At 40.6% G+C, this 19,537-nt stretch overlaps 1 protein-coding gene across 1 annotated transcript in view; it reads right to left on the reverse strand.

Moving 5' to 3' along the window:
- The window catches only part of IPO11 (importin 11), a 69,162-nt gene that overhangs the window by 20,889 nt on the left and 28,736 nt on the right, over nucleotides 1–19,537 (reverse strand). Inside the window, 7 exon segments of the mRNA XM_070736907.1 lie at nucleotides 87–166; nucleotides 1,276–1,352; nucleotides 11,946–12,061; nucleotides 14,037–14,150; nucleotides 16,007–16,123; nucleotides 16,633–16,673; nucleotides 16,806–16,839. Of these exon segments, the coding sequence (XP_070593008.1) occupies nucleotides 87–166; nucleotides 1,276–1,352; nucleotides 11,946–12,061; nucleotides 14,037–14,150; nucleotides 16,007–16,123; nucleotides 16,633–16,673; nucleotides 16,806–16,839 (579 nt within the window).

Raw genomic sequence — 19,537 nt, forward strand, 5'->3', positions numbered from 1 at the left:
AATTATCCCTAGAATGGACAAAAGATTAACTCAAGAAAATTCAGGCTTCATGAAATAGATAATATTGAATTTGATTTGATACATACCTGAAGAAATTCAGATGAAGATAAAAAGAGATAAGCATTGATGATCTTAAAGCAAATTCGGAGGTTTTCTGAACTTAATTCTAGAAAATGAGCATCAGTTTATTTTAGCATTTTAATACCACTCAAGTAAACACAATCTTAGGTAATATTAAGTAATGCATGTAGTCCTTAACTTAAAAACCACAATTGAGTCCAAAATTTCTGTTGCTAATGAGACACTTGCTAAATGAGTTTTGCCCCCATTTTACAACATTTCTTGTCACAGTTATTAAGTGAATCACTGCAATTGTTAAATTAATAACATGGTTATTAAGTGAATCTGGCTTCCCAATTGACTTTACTTGTCAGAAGGCCACAAAAGGTGAGCTCATGATCCCGGGAGACTGCAACCATCATAAATATGAATTTTGATCATGTGACCATGGGGTTGCTTCAATGGTTATCAGTTGTGAAATAGGGCCATACATCCTCTTTTCAGTGCTTTTCAGTTCAGTGTAACTTCAGTTCAGTGTAACTTTGAACAGTGCAAGCACAGGGTAAAATGAACTATTTTAAGTTAAGGATTACTTGCATAACCATTATATTCTTATAAATTATTATAAAATCATTGATGTATGCACAATTAATGCTATCTGGAAATTTCTCAGAAAACAATGATTTAATTACTAATTAGTGATAATAAGGCTATTACAGTGCCACTAGAAGAACAGTGGAATCTTTAAGTATGCATGTATAATTCATTCAAACATTTAGAAGATAAGTTGCTTACTAAATTAAAAAATACATCTTAAAAAGATCTAAGATATATATATTTTGGGGAAAAAAATTCTAAATATTTTCAATAATCTTATAAAACAAGTGATCTTTTAAGATAACCAATAAATATACCACTATTATCTTTCCCCTTGATACTATGTATTGTAGTTAACGGAGTATTTATTGTGCATTAGAACTTTGCAATAATAGAGACAATGGAACATGAAAGATGCATGAAAACAGAATTCTTTAAACTTTTTAGAAGATTGGTTTACCTCTCAAATACTGCAACATTTTATATCAGTTTTTAGCCATTATATCAGTATTTTTTCATTTAGATGAAAAAAGGTTTTTAAAAAAGTTATTTTGTACAGAAAAAAATATTATACAATTTTTGAACTTCAATATATTAAATTCAAATATTGATATCTTACAAGAAGAGCTGACATGTTCTGGAATATTCGTAATAGCTCTGGAGTTAGGCAAGGACTATTCTCTAATGTTACTAACCTAGAGAGACAAACAAAATAACGTTCAATAATAGAATCTTTCCTAGAAACGAAAGTATATTATTAAAAAGGACCGTTGAAACTTACCTGAACGGTCTTCTCGATGCACTGCAAGGAGAGTCCAGGATGGGTAATTCTTCAGTCTGATTGGTCGGGACTGAGTTTAATTTAAATAATAGGCAGGTACCGCCCCCCTTAGCCCTCCAGTCTAAAGGAAACGAAGGAGCAGTATAGCTAACACAAATTTATTCAACATTCAAGGTAACTAGAAAAAAACAACTCCCCAAGGCACACCTTTGTCAGAAAGAGTCCCTGGTCCCAATTTTGGGTGGGTCTGGACTCTCCTTGCAGTGCATCGAGAAGACCGTTCAGGTAAGTTTCAACGGTCCTTCTCCAATGCACTTGCAAGGAGAGTCCAGGATGGGATATACCCAAGATATTAACCAAGGGAGGGAGAAGGTCGGACCGGGGGCTCTGAGAAGGAACACACCCGCTGTAGTACCCTCCTCCCAAACGCTGCTTCCGCAGAAGCGAAAGAGTCAATTCGATAGTGTCTGATAAATGAGGACGGCGCCGCCCAAGTGGCCGCCCTGCAAATGTCCTCTAGTGAAGCCTGGGTGCTCCAGGCTGCTGAAGTGGCCGTACTACGAGTGGAATGTCCCGTGAGTCCCTGAGGCACAGGGGATCCTTTAGTTCGGTAAGCCTCTCTAATGCAATCACACAGCCAGCGGCTGATTGTCCTAGGGGAGACTTTAGTGCCCAACGTTCTGGTTGCAAAGGACACGAATAAAGCCTCCGAAACTCTGAATCCTTGAGTCCTGCGAATGTAAATTTTCAGAGCTCGTCTCACATCGAGCTTATGCCACCTAAGCTCCGAAGGGTGAGTCCCGTGGGTACAGAAGTCTGGGAGGACTACCTCCTGTGCCCTGTGGAAAGCAGAGTTGATCTTTGGTAGAAAGGCTGGGTCAAGTCTTAAGACCACTCTGTCCGTGTGAAAAGTACAGAGATCCTCCCTGATTGAGAACGCTGCAATCTCAGAAACCCTCCTGGCGGATGTGATTGCGACCAAAAGGGCCGTCTTGAGGGTTAACATTCTGAGAGGTATGTGGCGAAAGGGTTCGAACGGAGGTCCCGTTAAGGCGTGTAGCACCAAGGATAAATCCCAAGAAGGGAACCGATGGATCGGTGGTGGTCTGATGTTAGCGGCCCCTTTCAGGAAGTCCCTGATCCAGGGGTGTCTGGTCAGAGGGCGGGAGTTGCCCCCTCCTATGATGGTGGATAAAGCGGCCACATGACGGCGTAAGGTGTTTGGAGCGAGACCTTTTTCAAGGCCCGCCTGAAGAAAACTTAGGACCAGGGGAGGGGAGGCCTTTTGTGGATCTACCTCCCGCTCCTCATAGAACCTGGAGAAGGAAACCCAGGTAGCCTGGTATATTCTTCTTGTCGAAGGTCTGCGGGCAGCCTGGATTGTATCAATAACTGCCTCTGGCAAGAGATGTTGTCTTAGATGTTGCCGCTCAATCTCCATACGGTCAGCTGCCACCACTGTGGCTCTGGATGGGAAATCGAGCCCTGGGAGAGGGAAATCAGTTGATCTGGAATCCTCCAGGGGGGTGACACTGACAGTTGCATCAAGTCCGCAAACCAAAGGCGACGCGGCCAGTATGGAGCCAGCAACAGTACCTCCGCTCGTTGCTCCAGAATCTTTCGCATGACCCTGGGAATGATGGAGATCGGGGGAAATGCATATAGAAGTCCTGGCGGCCACAGTATCCGAAGAGCGTCCACCCCCTCCGCCCCCGGGGTCGGGAAGCGGGAGAAGAAACGTGGGAGTTGGGAGTTGCTTCGGGTAGCAAACAGGTCCAGGATTGGCCTCCCAAACTTTCGAGTGATGATCTGAAAAATTGCGGGATCCAGCTGCCACTCCCCTGGATCCAATGTCTCCCGGCTCAGCCAGTCCGCGCACACATTCTCTACGCCTGAGATGTGCTCCGCTGACAGGGAAGCCAGATTTGCCTCTGCCCATCTGAACAGGGACTCTGACTCCCTCATCAGTCGTCGAGACCGAGTCCCCCCTTGTCTGTTGATGTGAGACCGGGTGGAGACATTGTCGGTCCGAACCAGGACATGTTGGCCCGTTACCAGGTCCGCGAAGCTGAGGAGAGCCAGGGAAACTGCCTTCAACTCCAAGAAGTTGATGTTGACTTCTCTCAGGTCGGATGGGTCCCAAAGGCCCTGGGCTAGATTCGAGGAAAGATGGGCTCCCCATCCCGTCAGGCTGGCGTCTGTCGTCATCGTCAGAAAATGCTTGTCTAGGAAGAGTGACCCCTTTGTTAGAGCTGGGGAAATCCACCACCGTAAGGACCGTCGAACTGCCGGGTCGAGGTGCACCTGAAGGTGGGAATGGCTGATCTTCCTCCTCTGGTATGGTAGGAGGAACCACTGGAGAGGACGTAGGTGGTACCTGGCCCATGGAATGATGTCGATACAGGACACCAGTGTACCTAGAAGCTTGGACAGAGACGAGAGTCTGAGGAATTGCTGTGGCGCCAAGCCCCGGACGAGCTCTCTGATTGTGGACTGCCTCTCTTGGGACAGGAAAACAAGGCCCTTCCTGGAGTCTATACTGGTACCCAGGTGGGCCAGCCGTGTTGTGGGAGTCAAGTGGCTTTTTTCGAAGTTGATCGAAAAGCCGTGGTCCTGAAGTGTCTGGATCGTGAGATGCAGGTCCTGAAGCGCAAGGTCTCTTGATCTGGACAGAATCACGATGTCGTCCAGATAGGCCATTAGGCGCACCGACCGCTGCCTGAGGCCTGCCGTGAGAACGTCCAGCAGCTTCGTGAAGGATCTTGGGGCCGATGAAAGCCCGAAGGGCATGGCCCTGTATTGAAAATGGGCTCCATCCAGGCTGAAGCGCAGATATTGTCGGTGAGACGGAAGGATGGGGACGTGTAGGTAGGCCTCTTGTAGGTCTATGGACGTCATGTAGTCCCCCTGCCTGATGGCTGCCAGGATGGAACGCAGAGAATGCATTCTGAACCTCCTGTACTTTACATAGAGGTTCAGTCTCCGCAGGTTCAGAATGAGGCGTGCCCCTCCTGACGATTTTGGTACCAAGAAGATCGCTGAGTAGAACCCCAAACCCCGCTGAGGTATAGGGACCTCCTCGATGGCACCTATCTCCAGCAGGTGAGATACCTCCTGATATAGGAGCCTCTTCTTGGACATTTCCAAGGGAGCACGACAAGGCAGGTAGCGACAAGGTGGAGGGCAAAGAAATTCGATCTGTAGACCTTGTGAAACTGTGGAAGTCGCCCATGGATCTGATGAGGTGTTGGTCCAGACGTCGGAGAAATGGGTTAGTCTGCCGCCTAAAGGGATGTCCAGAAGAAAGTCACTTGGTCTTCCTGAACCCCCTGCCGGAACCTCTAAAGGGGCGACGGCCCTGGTAGGACCTGGAGCGATCAAATTGTGGGTTCCTGTCCGTGCGAAAGGAACCCTGACCAAAGGATCCCTGAAAGTAGGACCTCGACCCCTGGTTGCTGGTCGAGGTGGAATCATTCCGAAAGGACTGCCGCCGTTGGTAGGGTGTAAAACGCCGTCCCTGCTTTTTACTGGAGTTGGGCATAATCTTCTTCTTATCCCTATCCTCCACTAGCACATCGTCCAAGATGTCTCCGAAGAGCTTCTTGCCCTTAAATGGTGAAGAAGCTAGGGCCCATTTTGACTTCACGTCGGCTTGCCAATTCCTTAGCCAGATGAGTCTGCGGGAGGCGACCGACGCGGCCATTGCCCTTGATGAGAACTTGGCGGCATTGACTGTTGCGTCCGCCGAAAATTCGGTGGCCGCCAACAGTTTGTTTAAGTCTTGGCGTAGTCTCGCATCCTGCGGATCGACTCTGGACTGAATGTCTTTTATCCAGAGGAGCGTAGCTCTATTAAAGAATGATGCCGCCGAGGCGGCTCTTACGGCCCAAGCTGACATCTGGTGAGCCCTGCGAACAACATTGTCCGCCCTTTTGTCTTCCGCTTTTAGTCCCTCCTGGGATTCTGAAGGGACTAGGGCATTTGAGACTAGGCTGGTCACCGGCTTGTCTACTATCGGCAGCTCCAGGAGGTCCTCCATGTGCTGGTCAAAGGTGTAGAAACGTCTGTCCAGGTTAGACGGGCCCTGACCCGTCGCTGGGTTCTCCCATGGACGTTGTACAGTCTCTAGAAAAAGATGGGAGGACGGAACATTAATGGTCTCCTGTTTTGGAAATACAAAGAGACCACTCGTAGGCTGATCCAGAGCAGAAGCAGCCCCTTGACCTCCCTCACCAGCCTGGTCAATGGTGATCCTGGCTTTGTTCAGGAGAACCCGGAAGAGTGAGGCCTTGAACAGGCCTGGTAAGGCGGGTTGCTCAGGTGGCTGTTCATCGCCGGATAACTCATCCTCATCTTCGCTGAAGCCTTCTCTGGAAAAATCATCCTCCTCCCCTGACTCCAGGATGGATTGAGAGGCTGGAGCCGTCCAGGGGTCTCTGAATCTCGACGGAGCAGGGCCGGCCGGTACCTGCTGCTGCTGAGCCACGCTAGCCTGCCCCTGTGTGTAGGCGCTGACAATTAGGTCTTGCAGGGCCTGAGGCATGGTTTGCCAGGCATCCTGCGCCGTGCGCAATCCAGCAGCCGTAGGGGTGAATGTGGCTGCTGTAGTCTGGCCACCCTGAGGGGGTATTGGCTGTGGAGCAGTAGTTGTGCTAGGCCACGCTGCTTGTCTTCCAAATGTAAAGACATCCGGTCTGGAAGAAGTTGAGGATTGGAAGTGTCTTTCCGGTGACCAGTCCCTCACTGAGGCCGAGCCTACTACCCCTGGTGCAAATAAGGGGGAGGCTGGCTGAGGGATGGAAATGGGGGGCTGAGCAGGCGCAAGCGTGCCTCCAGACCTCTGAGAGGATTCTAACTGTTTCTCCAGCGCTTTAATCCTCTTCTCAGCCTCCCTGAGCGCAGCCCCTTGCGAAGATTTTTGTTTCTGGGGCCTTTCCTTGGGGGTAGGGGGCCTGGTGGCACTGGCTTCCTCCCCAGCCTGAATAGATTGGTCAGCCATAACTCACGAAAAAGTTGAGTCAGCAAGGATCGTCTGCTTCTGCACACGCAAGTAACTGAACAGCAATCGAAGGTTGTTAAAGATAGAGTCCACAACCGGATCGTTGCTCCTAACCGCTAGCAGTAATGGCGTCCAAGGCAGTAACTGCTGGTTGGTGTTGTGCGCCTGCGTGTCTCTCGGCAGAGGGGACACTTGGCGCGAAAACAGCCTTGCTGAGGGAGACGCTGCTGTGCGTCGGGCTCAAAAAAACATGGCCGCCGGGCCGTTGCCCTGGCAACCAATGATGCCCTCAAACAGCAACTGGCCTGCCCGCTCGATTTCGGGCTTCTTAGAAATGGCCGCCGGCTGTTGCCAAGGGAACGGGCGGGAAGCCTCCACTGGCTTCCCCGCCCTTCCTCCAGCGCTGTAAGAAAACGGCGACCGCCGAGGCTTTTCCTCGCCGCCAGTCCCTGCCGTATATAAAGGCATTTCGAGCCTTTCAGCGCTTCCCCTTTTGACTTCCTCCGGCCGATGGTAAGGGGGGGGGGCGAGACGCGCTCCCTTCTTCACTGAGGACCTTCCTCTCCTGGTCCTCGGGTTTATTCGCCACGGGCGGGACGGACCCTCCCGAGGCGTCAACCCCTTCCTCTCCTCCAGGGTCTACCTCGGAGGTAGTCTCCCTGGGTGCTCACTCCGGGAACAAGTCAGCCAACCCAGCTCGTGGGGTTGGGAAAGGAGGAGCTGCAGACCCCTGGATAAACCCACTGGAGGTTTGAATCCAGGGCTGCTTGAGGAAAATTTTTTTTCCCCCAACTGCACCTGCAAGATAAGAAAAGAAGAGAAAAAATATTAAATTAAATTAAATTAATACATATAATTAAACAATAAACAATAAATATAAATTTATTGAAGAGAAACAAACTCAGAGTCCCTATACTGCGACTGAGTTTTTAGACTGGAGGGCTAAGGGGGGCGGTACCTGCCTATTATTTAAATTAAACTCAGTCCCGACCAATCAGACTGAAGAATTACCCATCCTGGACTCTCCTTGCAAGTGCATTGGAGAATGAAGAGTTTTCTTGTCACAGTATCCTGAACAGCGTTTAAGTCCATATGCAGTAAAGATGTAAATAAATAAAAAGCAGTGAGAGGTACTTTTTAAAAATAATTTGGTAACATTACTTTATAATGTACTTTAAAAAGGTAACTATAGGTAGTCCTTGAATTGTTACAATGGCACTGAATGAATGTGGTTAAGACTAATCCTTGAACCTCTATGGTCATGTGATGGCAATCTGGGTGCTTGACAACCTATTTGAACTCACAACTGCTTGCCAAGCGCTCTGTGATCACATGATCACCATTTGTAACCTTCCATGCTTCCATTACATCATTTGTAACCTTCCATACTTAAGGAAATTGGAAGGAAGGAGTAAAGTTGCAATGCTCTTCTCCACCCACATGCCCTCTTCTAGCCACTCTGCACTCATATCATGCCAACCACTCATGCAGGAATGCACGCCCTTCCCTGGCCCTCTTACAACTTCCGCCCATATCCTCACTGGTTTCATCATTCAGCAGCAATAGATAATTACTTTACTGTGTGCCTGGAGCTTGCAACTTCCTGCTGGCTTTCCCACTGACTGGCAAGAAGATGGCAGGAAGTTGCCTCATCCCACAAGCATGGGATTCAATTAACAACAGCAGTCGCAGGACTGCAGAAATTGCTATTGTAAGAGATGTGATAATGTTTTAAGAGAGCATTGCTTAAGATAGAGCCAAGGATTAATAGATAGATAAACAAGTTAAACCTCTTTGAATCTTCCTGTAGGGGTGGTGGGGGTGACGGGGTGTGTGTGTTGTTTGGTGATGGGCACAAGCACTGTGCACTGTTATATGTTTGTTTTTTGTAAACCTATAAAAATCAATAAAAATTATATTTAAAAAAAAAAGAGTGCATTGCTTAGTTATACAAATCCTGGGGCAAGTTGTATATAATAACAATGAAAAAATAAATTAATATTAGAATGAGATGCAAAAACTATATAAGGTAAAGATATTTCTATAGCTTCTGCCTCTCCTTCTAATTATTAGTTTATTTTCATTGCTATGATATACATTTTAAGAAAACTATGAGACCTTGTACCTGTATATCAATTTACAAAACAGATATTAGAAGCTTAATTTTGTAATTTTCCCTTGTCCAAGAGATCTCAGGCAATTATCTTCCTAACTTTAAATGTTGAAGCCATAGTCAATTACATTTATCCAGGATAGTTCAGTAGTCACTACTCCATGTGACACAATTTATTATATAAAAAGGGAAATTGTATTATTCTGTGAGATAAAGGCTAAATAATTCCTCAAAAATAATTTATTTTTCCTTAAAGAATATGCTATAAATTATTTGGATGCATTTTCAATTTCAATTTCTGTATAAAAATGTCCACTAGAAAGAGTAGCAAAGATCAGATTTTGATTATACAACTATTATCTATTACACTTTAAAATCAATATTTTCATCCCTGTAATCCTCTGGATGAGAATGCCAAAATATTGCAATATTTAACAATGTTATGATTTTGACCATGCAGTTTTTAATCCAATTGATAATATAGTTTATTCACAAAATCAATGAAAACAATTCTAGTACCAAATCTCAGCTAAAAATTCAATTGAAATCATTTACTATTAAAATGTACCTGAATAATTTTCCCAGGTTAAGTAAGGTTTTCTTCAACAAAAATTATTATTGCCTCTTTGCACAGGGGAGATATATTATACTGAAAGGGACTCTTAAGCTCCATTAATTATAGGGCAGATCAAATCCTAGTTGAGGTAATCAGCCTAAAGGGGCAAAGTCAATAAATTAAGTGTTGGCCTATATTTTTCTACATTGTCTATACCTTCAAAGTCTAAATTAAAAGCATAAATATAATCAAGAGATACACTAAGAAACTGAACAGCAAAATATGTAAATCATACAGAAGCAAGTATGGCTTAAAAGAGTATAAACTAACTAAAATCTCAAGATAGATAGATTCATATTCTGCTGCCTCCTTGTGCCTTCTATTATTAATCCGATTGTACATAACAGAGGGTTCACTTTGTACTTACAGGTTAGCTACAAGCTCTTTCTACCCAAAGGCTACTTGAGTAGAGCTACAAACTCTTTTTACCCAAAGGCTCCTCGAATGTAGTCTGAGCTGTGGTTTCTAAATTAATCCATTCCCCTCGATTTTTCTTTATCCATTTCTTTATGCTATATAGCTAGGCTGCTCACTGAGCAGTGATACTGTACATCCTTTCTGTCTCCTTTGATTTCCTGCTGTGCTTCCCTTACAGCCACTTCGTTTTGCTCTTGTCCTCAGTTGATGAATTTCCTGTTTATTTCTTTTCATGAAAAAGCCAGGAAGGAAAGAGCTAGGCAGACCTTTTAATGGCAAACAGATTGTACTGGAACAATTAGTGTCATACGAGCCAAATCTTAATACAGTAATACCTCATGATACGAACTTAATTGGTGCAAGGAGGAGGTTCGTAAGACGAAAGGTTCGTAAGATGAAACATTGTTTCCCATAGGAAACAATGTAAAGTCAATTAATCCGTGCAACCAAAAAGCCCCCTGCAAAAAACCGGCTTTCGGCGACTGCTGGGAAGCCGTGCGGCTGTTTTAAAAGGTGACAGCCGGCCTGGGGGGCTTCCCAGCACCCCCCTGACGGGTTCGGGGGGTGCTGGGAAGCCCCCCAGGCCGGCTATGACCTTTTAAAACAGCCGCGCGGCTTCCCAGCTGTCTCCCGAAGCCGAACGCGGAAGTTCGGCTTTGGCGTTCGGCTTCGGGAGACAGCTGGGAAGCCGCGGGCTGTTTTAAAAGGTCGCAGCCGGCCTGGGGGGCTTCCCAGCACCCCCCCGAACCCCGAACCCGGGGTTCAGAAAAATTTTGCCTCTTCTTACGAACTTTGTTCGAGTTACGAACCGACGTTCGGGAGGCTTCTGGGAAGTCCCGCCACCCGGCTGTCACCTTTTAAAACAGCCGCGCGGCTTCCCAGCAGTCTCCGAACGCCGGTTCGTAACTCGAAAAAAGTTCGTAAGAAGAGGCAAAATTTTTCTGAACCCCGGGTTCGTATCACGAGTTGTTCGTAAGACGAGGGGTTCGTATCTTGAGGTACCACTGTATAAAATAATCCAATTCCATGCCCCCACTAATAATACAAAAGGAAGATAAATCTGCATATGTTCTTATGTAAAAACCAATAAATTTATTTGTTCGTTTGTTTGACTTCTATGCTGCCCAATCCCAATGGGTCTCAGGGAGACTTACAATAATATAAAAATACAAATATAAGTATTAAAACAACAAAAACCCAATTATATAACTCGCGACACAAACAATCCAATCAACATACATGCATACCACTCAACACAATTCAGCCATGACAGATGTAAATATTCACGGCCCCAGGCCTGCCGGCAAAACCAGGTCTTCACAGCCTTTCAGAAGGCTGGTAGGTGGGAGCAGTACGGACATGGGGGGGGGGGGTTGGTTCCATAGAAAATTGTTTTAAAAATACTAAAATTAGTAAATGAAAACTGTGTTAAGTTCTTGATTCCCTCCCAGTGATCCCAACTGGTGACTGTATAAAATTATTTATAAACGTTAAGACTACTACTAGTTACTAACTGTACCTCAAATATTTTCCCCTTAAAACTGGGATGGGAGTTGGGAACCCCTGGGACACACAATTGGCCGGCAAGCGTGAGAAATTCTGTAAGTGCAAATGTGACTTTGCGCACTTTCCCACCGCTTGCACAGAACCATCTCCTCCCTACCACTTCCGCTGGTCCACAGAACCAGAAAGGTCAGCGACTGCTGAGCTAGGTGTCCAAGTTCTCCTTGTTATGTGAAATGTAGGAAAACAATTTTTGCTAGATTTAGTCAAATACTTATTCTGGGTATATGCTGTTAATTTGCCATTGCTGCATATTCCCCCAAAATCTGATATAGGCCATTAAGTATCACTTTTTAATACAATAATTAGCATATATTTTAATAGATTGTGATATTTTTATTTACTTGTTTTGGAAAGATTCCTATTAGAAAAAAAACAAACAAACTTCAATTTAAATTTTGTTTGTAGGGGCAGTGATTAAATCAATATAGTAGCAATAGCATTTAGACTTATATACCGCTTCACATTGCTTTACAGTCCCCTCTAAGCGGTTTACAGAGAGTAAGCATATTGTCCCCAACAATCTGGGTCCGCCAAACTCTAATGTTTAGAGTTTCACAGTGAGTTATGATCATTTGCCAAAATGATATGATGAATTTAGTTTTAGATATTCAATTAATTATTTAATTGATGAAAAAGTGAAACAGCGAGTTGTAAATTCTTTTTATTTACTGGTATTTTATGTTGCATCTACTACATCTTTACTCATTACTCATTTTCTTCTTTTTCTTTTGTGTAATCATTTAGGTTATGTATGTATTCTGTTCTTTAAATGTTTTGAAAAAGAAGAAAGACTTACCATAGTTCTAATCCATCTTCTAGCAGATACACATGAGGAGGCTGGCTAACATCAGTACTTAGCTGAATAATTGGCAGCAGGAAAGTGTAAAGATTCTTGCTTTCTGCTCCTAAACCCTGCAGAAAAAAATAATCAAAGGAAACAACAAACCTCTATGGTCAGATTATGCATGTTAAAATTGTCCCTATTTCATTTACAACAATGTGAAGTGATGGACTTTATTGCTCCCCTTACGTTATGGTGTCTGAATTTTTGCATAAGAAAATGCTTCTTTCTCAGTGTGTTACTGCAATAATCCCCAACTTTTGCAGCTTGGCAGCCTGGTTGATGCACACACATGTGCACATGCAGCTCCAACCATGCAAGAGAGAAGCATTTGGTGTGTGAGTGGAGCTGTGCATGCTTACCTCCAACCTGCCTCTTGCACAGCCCAGTGCAGCTGTAGTGGGCTGTGGCCGGGGGGGTTAGGGACCCCTGTGTTAGTGGGTTTGAAGAACATAGGTATGTAGTGTTTCCAAAATATCTGTTTTAAGGTATTTATAAAGAGAAAGATGAACACCAAAAGATAAGAAGAGCAATGTAGTGCATGCAATTCAGTGGAGTGAGGAGTGTTCAGAGCTCTACACTGGAGAAGCCAAGCAGAGCAATCTTACATAAGAGGATGACCCAGCACAGGAGAAGTAGCACTAAAGGACCATTTCATTTTCATTTCAAAGAAAAGGGGCACTTTTTGGAGGACAATAAAGTCCACATTTTGGATGGGTAGCTGGTTTGAGAGATGAACAAAATATCCCCTTATGCCAAATAAATAATGAAATGATTAATAAATATCAAGCTTTTGGAAAATATTGCTAATTGGCTATTTCTAATGGAATACAATTCCTATTCAAATGCATCCAATTAAATTATGTTTATTAAATGAATTAATAATTGTTAATAAGGTATGTTAGATATAGTTTCAGTACCTTTTAACTTTAAATAGCAGAACATATCTTCCACTGGTCAAGAACTACTAAGCAGGTCAGGTTTCATTGTGTATAATGATCTACATTTTTCCAACATGGAGATCAATTCTTCTATTTCAGAAGAAAAAAGGGCAGCCTTCTTTATCAACATTATATGAAATGCTGCACTGAGATAAAGGTAGAAAGCTTAACAATGGAGGATTCATGAAAGAATTCAAACCTGCTCTCATCTTGCAGGATGAACCTTGTTGAGATTCAGAAGAGTTGAAAACAAGGCATAAGAATGTGAAGTGAAATCAAAAGAAAAAAAGTTTAGACTAAGAAAAGGGATAAAATAGTTCTGTAGAATCCTCCAAAGTGCGTATATAGAGAGGGAAGTAAGACTAGGGAGGTTTTAACCGAACAAACTCCCTTCTCTGAATTATGGGCAACATTTCAAGAGAAATGAAAGGGTATCTTTCCACCATTTCTTTTTTTTTCAAAACAAAGATTTTAGCCATGATTTGGCCAGGAAAAATATTCTAAACCTATTGTATTGGATATTTTTTTCGTTTCCTTTTAAAACAATCTGTATAGTCTTGAGGAATTCCTGAATTTTTCTCTTGTGATCCCTGAGATTTTTTCCCTCTGGCTTTTGTGGACTTCTATCTTGAATGCCAAAATTCACAGCAATTTCTCCTAGAATTTTGGTATGAGAAACTCATATAAACTATAGTGCAGTCCCCAGTATAAGGATTATCACAATTAAAAAACATTAAACACCAAATCACTGTCCATATAAAAACTAACATTAGCTACTTAATGACCTTGTGATCCAATCCTCACATTACTTTTGTTTCTCAACCATAAAAATGGTGCCTGTACTATTAAAATGTAAAAAAATGTGCACATTCAAAACAAGTCTTACTTGTATTGATGTAAGTATGCAAAGCACAAGAAAATCTCACAAGCAAAGAAAGGCAAAGAGAAAGAAAAAAGGATATGAACAACACTATAACATTCCTTTTTAGGCTAACCCTTAGAGGTTGAGATACACTGTAATATTTAGCATGGTATTAAATTTTAGTGGGATACCAATATTAGGTAAGTTAAAAATACATGGAGCAAAAAAAGAGAAGAATTTTACCTGAATAAGATGAATTAGGGTAGTAAGAATAGCACATCTCAGCATATTGTGTTCTTCACTTTGTTTCCAAAGTAGAGGTAAATACTGAATCAAACATGCTACATAAGGTCTTATCTGTAATCAAAAGCAATGTAATATTGTTTTTAAGAGTGAAATGATTCTAAATTCTTACATCTAAAAATTAAGAAATGAATTAACTTATTGTACATCTTAATTCCATGACTGTATGCGTCCAAGAAAATAAACTATTTCATACTTTAAAAAAAATATGCAAAATAAGTGATAAAATATAGGCACAAATAGAGCTTTATCTAATCATTACAACAATTAAAAGAGAAGCTCTAAAATAGTGACGGATAACTTTTGGCATATGGCAGAGCACTGGAACCCGGAAGAGAGCCGTTGGCGGTGTATATGTGCCTGGCATTCAGATGCATTCCCGGGTTCCATCGTGCGCATGCGTGCCAGACAGCTAACTGGCACACATTCATGAGACGGAACCCAGAAGAACGCAGCTGGCCTGTGTGTGTGTCCACAGACTGGGCTCTACATGCCACCTCTGGTACTCGTGCTATAGGTTTGCCATCACAGCTCGAGAAAAAAAGCTTATATTTTATTTTATTGAAGTTCTAAATTATGAGTCCCAAAAATACTATTCATATATAATGCATAAAATGCGTCCAAGAAATACTATTCATATATAATGCATAAAAATCAGTGCTGGATTTTCTTGAACTTTTAAAATGAGAACTAAGTACTATTTCTAGGATGGATAACAGGCATGGATATATATCAGGGAATATTTCAGCCAAGGCAATTATTTCCAGCGGTACTTCCTTCAAAAAACCAAAGAAGGATTGAGGGTGTTTCTGAGAGGACACGTTTAACCTATCATAACTTGTCCTCAAAAGTTCTTCAGGGAACAGGAAAGAGCAGCAAATAAATCCACAGGAAGTACCGGTATATGATATTGTAAAGCATGTAGTTGATCGTTAGACTAGAGGTTTCTTATTCTTAGTTATGTACTGTATTTGTGCAGCCATGCAAGAAAGAATTGTATCCTTTTAATTTGAGGTAGGCAGATCAGCCTGTTTCTTCTTGGAAATGGTTCTACAGCACGAAACTGGATAAAATATTTAAATATTTGGAGTATAATGCTATTCAAGTTTTGCAGATATTCCAGAATCTTATTCTGTTTCCTCAGAGCTTAAGGAAGCAATGAAAATTCAGTCTATGGAACTCTATCTCACGAGTTTATTTAATTTACTCAAAAATAGACTTTCAACCCAAACAATAGGAATACTGTATCCTTTAGGATATTTTGATATCTTTAATGTGGTTACTAAATATATATTAATCCATTGGTTTCTCTAATTTGCTAATATATTTTAAAAGAATTTTATTTTTATTGCATTTTATTTTTAATGTATTAGCTTAGTGATCATATAAAGCAGACTAAAATAGAAAGTGGCATATTATTGTATTAAGAAAAACACACCCAAAGCAAAATGGGTATTAACATTAAGGTGCTCTAAATAGGTTGTACACCTCAAACTTATTTTTCAGAAGTGTTTCAAGATCTACCTTTGTCATCAGGCCTGGGAATCTTAGGGGACTGGTAAGATCCATTGTTGATGTGGTTCAAGCTGAATCTCTTAGATGTGCTCCATTTTAAAAAAATGACTGTGTTTGACATATTTATTGGGGGGGGGTTTCTGCTGTACTATTTTCTCACTCAATCACTTTTTGTGAAATGGACGTTGGTATAAACATGAAAAATAAATAAATTGCTTGATATAACATTTTGTTTACTTAGGAAGGAGAACAGAATTTGTAACTATGAAAAAGTTCTAACAGTTACAGAACTTTAATGGTTGGAGAACATGAGGTTCAACATGTGCAAGGAAATGTTCTGATTACTTTTTTAAAGTTTAATATGAATTTAAAAATGAGAGAAAAATGAAATTTACCTGCATATTGACTCTTTCAATTACACAAGAGAGAACATGGAGGACATGCATCTTTGTGTCACATTCTCTGACTTCTTGAAGAAGTTTAAAGAGCAACGTAAACATAGATTCCAAATACTATAAGAAAAAAGTTGGCTGTTAATAAGTAATTGTTTCAGTTACTGATACAAAATATTTAGTAACCTTAACTTTTATTTTTGAAATATCTGGTCTATCTTTGCTTCAAATCTAATCCTATAAATCTTATTAAGCATTACTAGCATTCATGCAGTCACTTCCTATTTCAGAATTAGTTTTTCTCCTTTAAAAAAAAAATTCTCTATCCCTTATGCCTTTTCTATGAATTATATTTCTTCATATTCAGTTTTAAGATACTTGAAATGTTAACAGTTCATTAAATATACACTATCTGTGGAGAGGGGCGGCATACAAATCCAATAAATAAAATAAATAAATAAAATACTATCTATCAGAAATAGATAACTAAAATGTGTTTCTTCTATAAATCAGATAAAAAATAGAAACTTTCATAGGTGCACATTACATACTATTATATCAACTTTTGTAATTAAAATATCTCCACTTTTCAATTGAATTTTTTATTTGTAATTAGATAAAATACTTACTGGTAAGAACTGGTCAGTCCTAAATTCAAAATCATCCACTGGTAAAATTGAGTTAAGAAAAACCGAACCCAGTATCTCATGATTTAAAACAAAAACAAACCCGAAACCCAATCCACCAATCCAGTTTTCAGCATTCTGTTACATCATAATAATTTATACAAGGAAAAGGATATTAAGTTTTAATGTTGTTGCTGTCTCAATACGGACCTGAATGAAAATAATCAGAACATATTTTGGCCAGAGTGTTTATAAATGTTTTAAAATAAAATATTTATATTCTAATTTTTCTACTTAAGTCAATGCTAAACAAAAGATTAAAAATACAAGTCACTTATTTATAGTCACAGATCAATAATACACAAATATAAATTTTAAAATGCAGAAAAACAAAACGTAAAACGTTTAAAATGAGAAAAAACATAAATGAGTTTTTGAAAGCCAAAGCTAGAAACCTAGCAACCATCATGTAGTGGGTATTGAAGTTGGGTCTTGCAAAAGCAAGACTGCAGTTTCTTGATCTTAGAGAAATTAACATTTCTAACAATTGGGATTATAAATGCCAGATAAAATGGATGGTATTATGGGAAGCCTTAACAATACAGTTAACTGACAATTCCTGAAGATATGATTTTGCTAGCGTACTTGGGGACCCCAGGACAGAGCCCATCAATAGTTTGTTTGTTGTCACTGGGAGGGTAAGGCTTACTGGGTTTGCTATTTGGGTTTTTTTCCTCTAAGCAACATGGACTTACCGTGAGTTGGGCAATCATTTAAATTTTCTCAATAAATAAAGTAAAAAGAAAAAGAATATAACCAGCCAATATTGGCCTGGTTTTGCTATACATATGGGGAAAGTGACAGAAATAGGCTGTGAAGAATGATACAATGATATTAACAGTAATATCTAACACAGAAGTCTGGAATGAGGATCTATTTTCAGTAATTTTGACAAAATCATCTTCACCTGAAGTTTTGTTACTTTTCAAGTGAGAAATTAATTAATTAATTAATTAATTAATTCAATCAACCATCCATCCATCCATTCGACTTCTATGCCGCTCAATCCCAAAGGACTCAGGGCGGCTTACAACAATAGTATGAGTACAATATAAATAGATACAAAACAGTAAAAGAAGTCGAATATTATCTAAAGTTAAAACATAACAAACTAAAACCCTGTAAAAAGTTATTATAAAAAATAGTGATCACACTCATATACATATACACCATACATACAATTGGCCATCGAAGATGTAAATTTATGGCCCACAGGCCTGCCAGCAAAGCTAGGTCTTTGTGGCCTTGAGAAAGGCCAGCAGGGTGGGAGCAGTACGGCTATTGGGGGGAAGTTAGTTCCATAGAGCCGGGGCAGCCACAGAGAAGGCCCTCCCCGTGGACCCGCCAACCTGCATTGTTTAGTTGATGGGACCCGGAGGAGGCCAACTCTGTGAGTTCTTATTAGTCTTTGGGAGGTATGCGGCAGGAGACAGTCCCGTAAATAGTCTGGCCCTGAGCAATGTAGGGCTTTATAGGTAATAACCAACAAAAAATATTTTTTATTATTTCTGATTCTGTAATTAGGGACCAAGCAGGGTAAGGATCAAAATCATCATCCAAAAGAGCACTGACTACATTGTCAAATTATTTCATCCAGGACTCTAAAGTGATTAAATCATTGGGATTGGAACTAAATTTATCTGAAGAAGCAATGTGCTAAAACAAATCATAAGTCTTATCTGTTACTGCTTGTCAAAATCTTAGTCTATTTCACTAATATGTAGTTTTGCTTTTTCTCCCTTGGTAGTTTACTATACTCCCCTTTTTTAGTAAATAGAACATTTTGCAAGAGGGAGATTCATTATAAAAATGAAAATAGCAGATTACCTTTATAAAGAAAGGTAATAAAAATTATCTTTCAAAACTGTATATTTAAAAGATCAGCGGAACAGTTTTTATTAAATGTTTTATAAAAAGTAAAAGCCTTTGAAAAACTCCTCTTAGGCTAATATATTTGTCATACTTGTAAAGATTTGAAATGATGCAATATTAATTATTAGCGTTCAAATTTGGGAATAACTTCTGACATTGAATGAGGAAGTATGAACAAGCTTTATTTTCTTTCTTTGTTATTGACAATATTCTCAGAAGATAGAAAAGAATAATAATATTGTGCAAGGAGTCTGGACTATTGGAATATTGGTTTGCTCCAGACTGATATGTCTGACACTATGTCTTATCTTTTTTATTAAAAATCTTAGCTTTCTGGAAGGTTTTTCTTTCTGCTGCTTGAATTCCCTGCCAGTCAGATTATCAGTGAATCAGAATTATACTTCATTTATTTAACTTCCTAACAAAGAGAATAATTTTTTAGGTAAAAACCCTATTGGATACTGAATAAATGCATCAATAACTACAGTCTAAAAATGACTAGCAACTAGTGAAAATACATCTTCAGACTTTATTTGGGATAGTTGCATCCTACCATTACCCATAGCAATTCTTATGGATCAAAGATTTCCTTGGTATTGCACAGAGCAAACATACTTTTCGGATATACAAAGTTAACCTTCTTAAGGCTTTCCGTGATATGTTTGCTTTTATTTTGCAGAACATTGAATTGAATGTCAAGTTTTTGACAATCAAAGAGGAATACAGTTAACATGAAATATATTCAAAGCAAAGAAGCTGCATCTTAATTTAGATAAAAAAAGGAGCTCTTCAAGAAAGGGAACCAACTAAACTTTAGAAAGCTTATATATGAATTACAACTGATAGAGTTAGGAGTACTTTGTATGAACTCTATCCATGAGAAACAGTTTTTGCTTTAGTCAATGACATTCTATTTAAACTATCATAACACGGGACAGACAGAGTCACCTTAAAGATTGTTTAAAACAGGGGTCCC

Source organism: Erythrolamprus reginae, chromosome 2 (assembly GCF_031021105.1).
Source record: "Erythrolamprus reginae isolate rEryReg1 chromosome 2, rEryReg1.hap1, whole genome shotgun sequence".
NCBI lineage: Eukaryota > Metazoa > Chordata > Lepidosauria > Squamata > Dipsadidae > Erythrolamprus > Erythrolamprus reginae.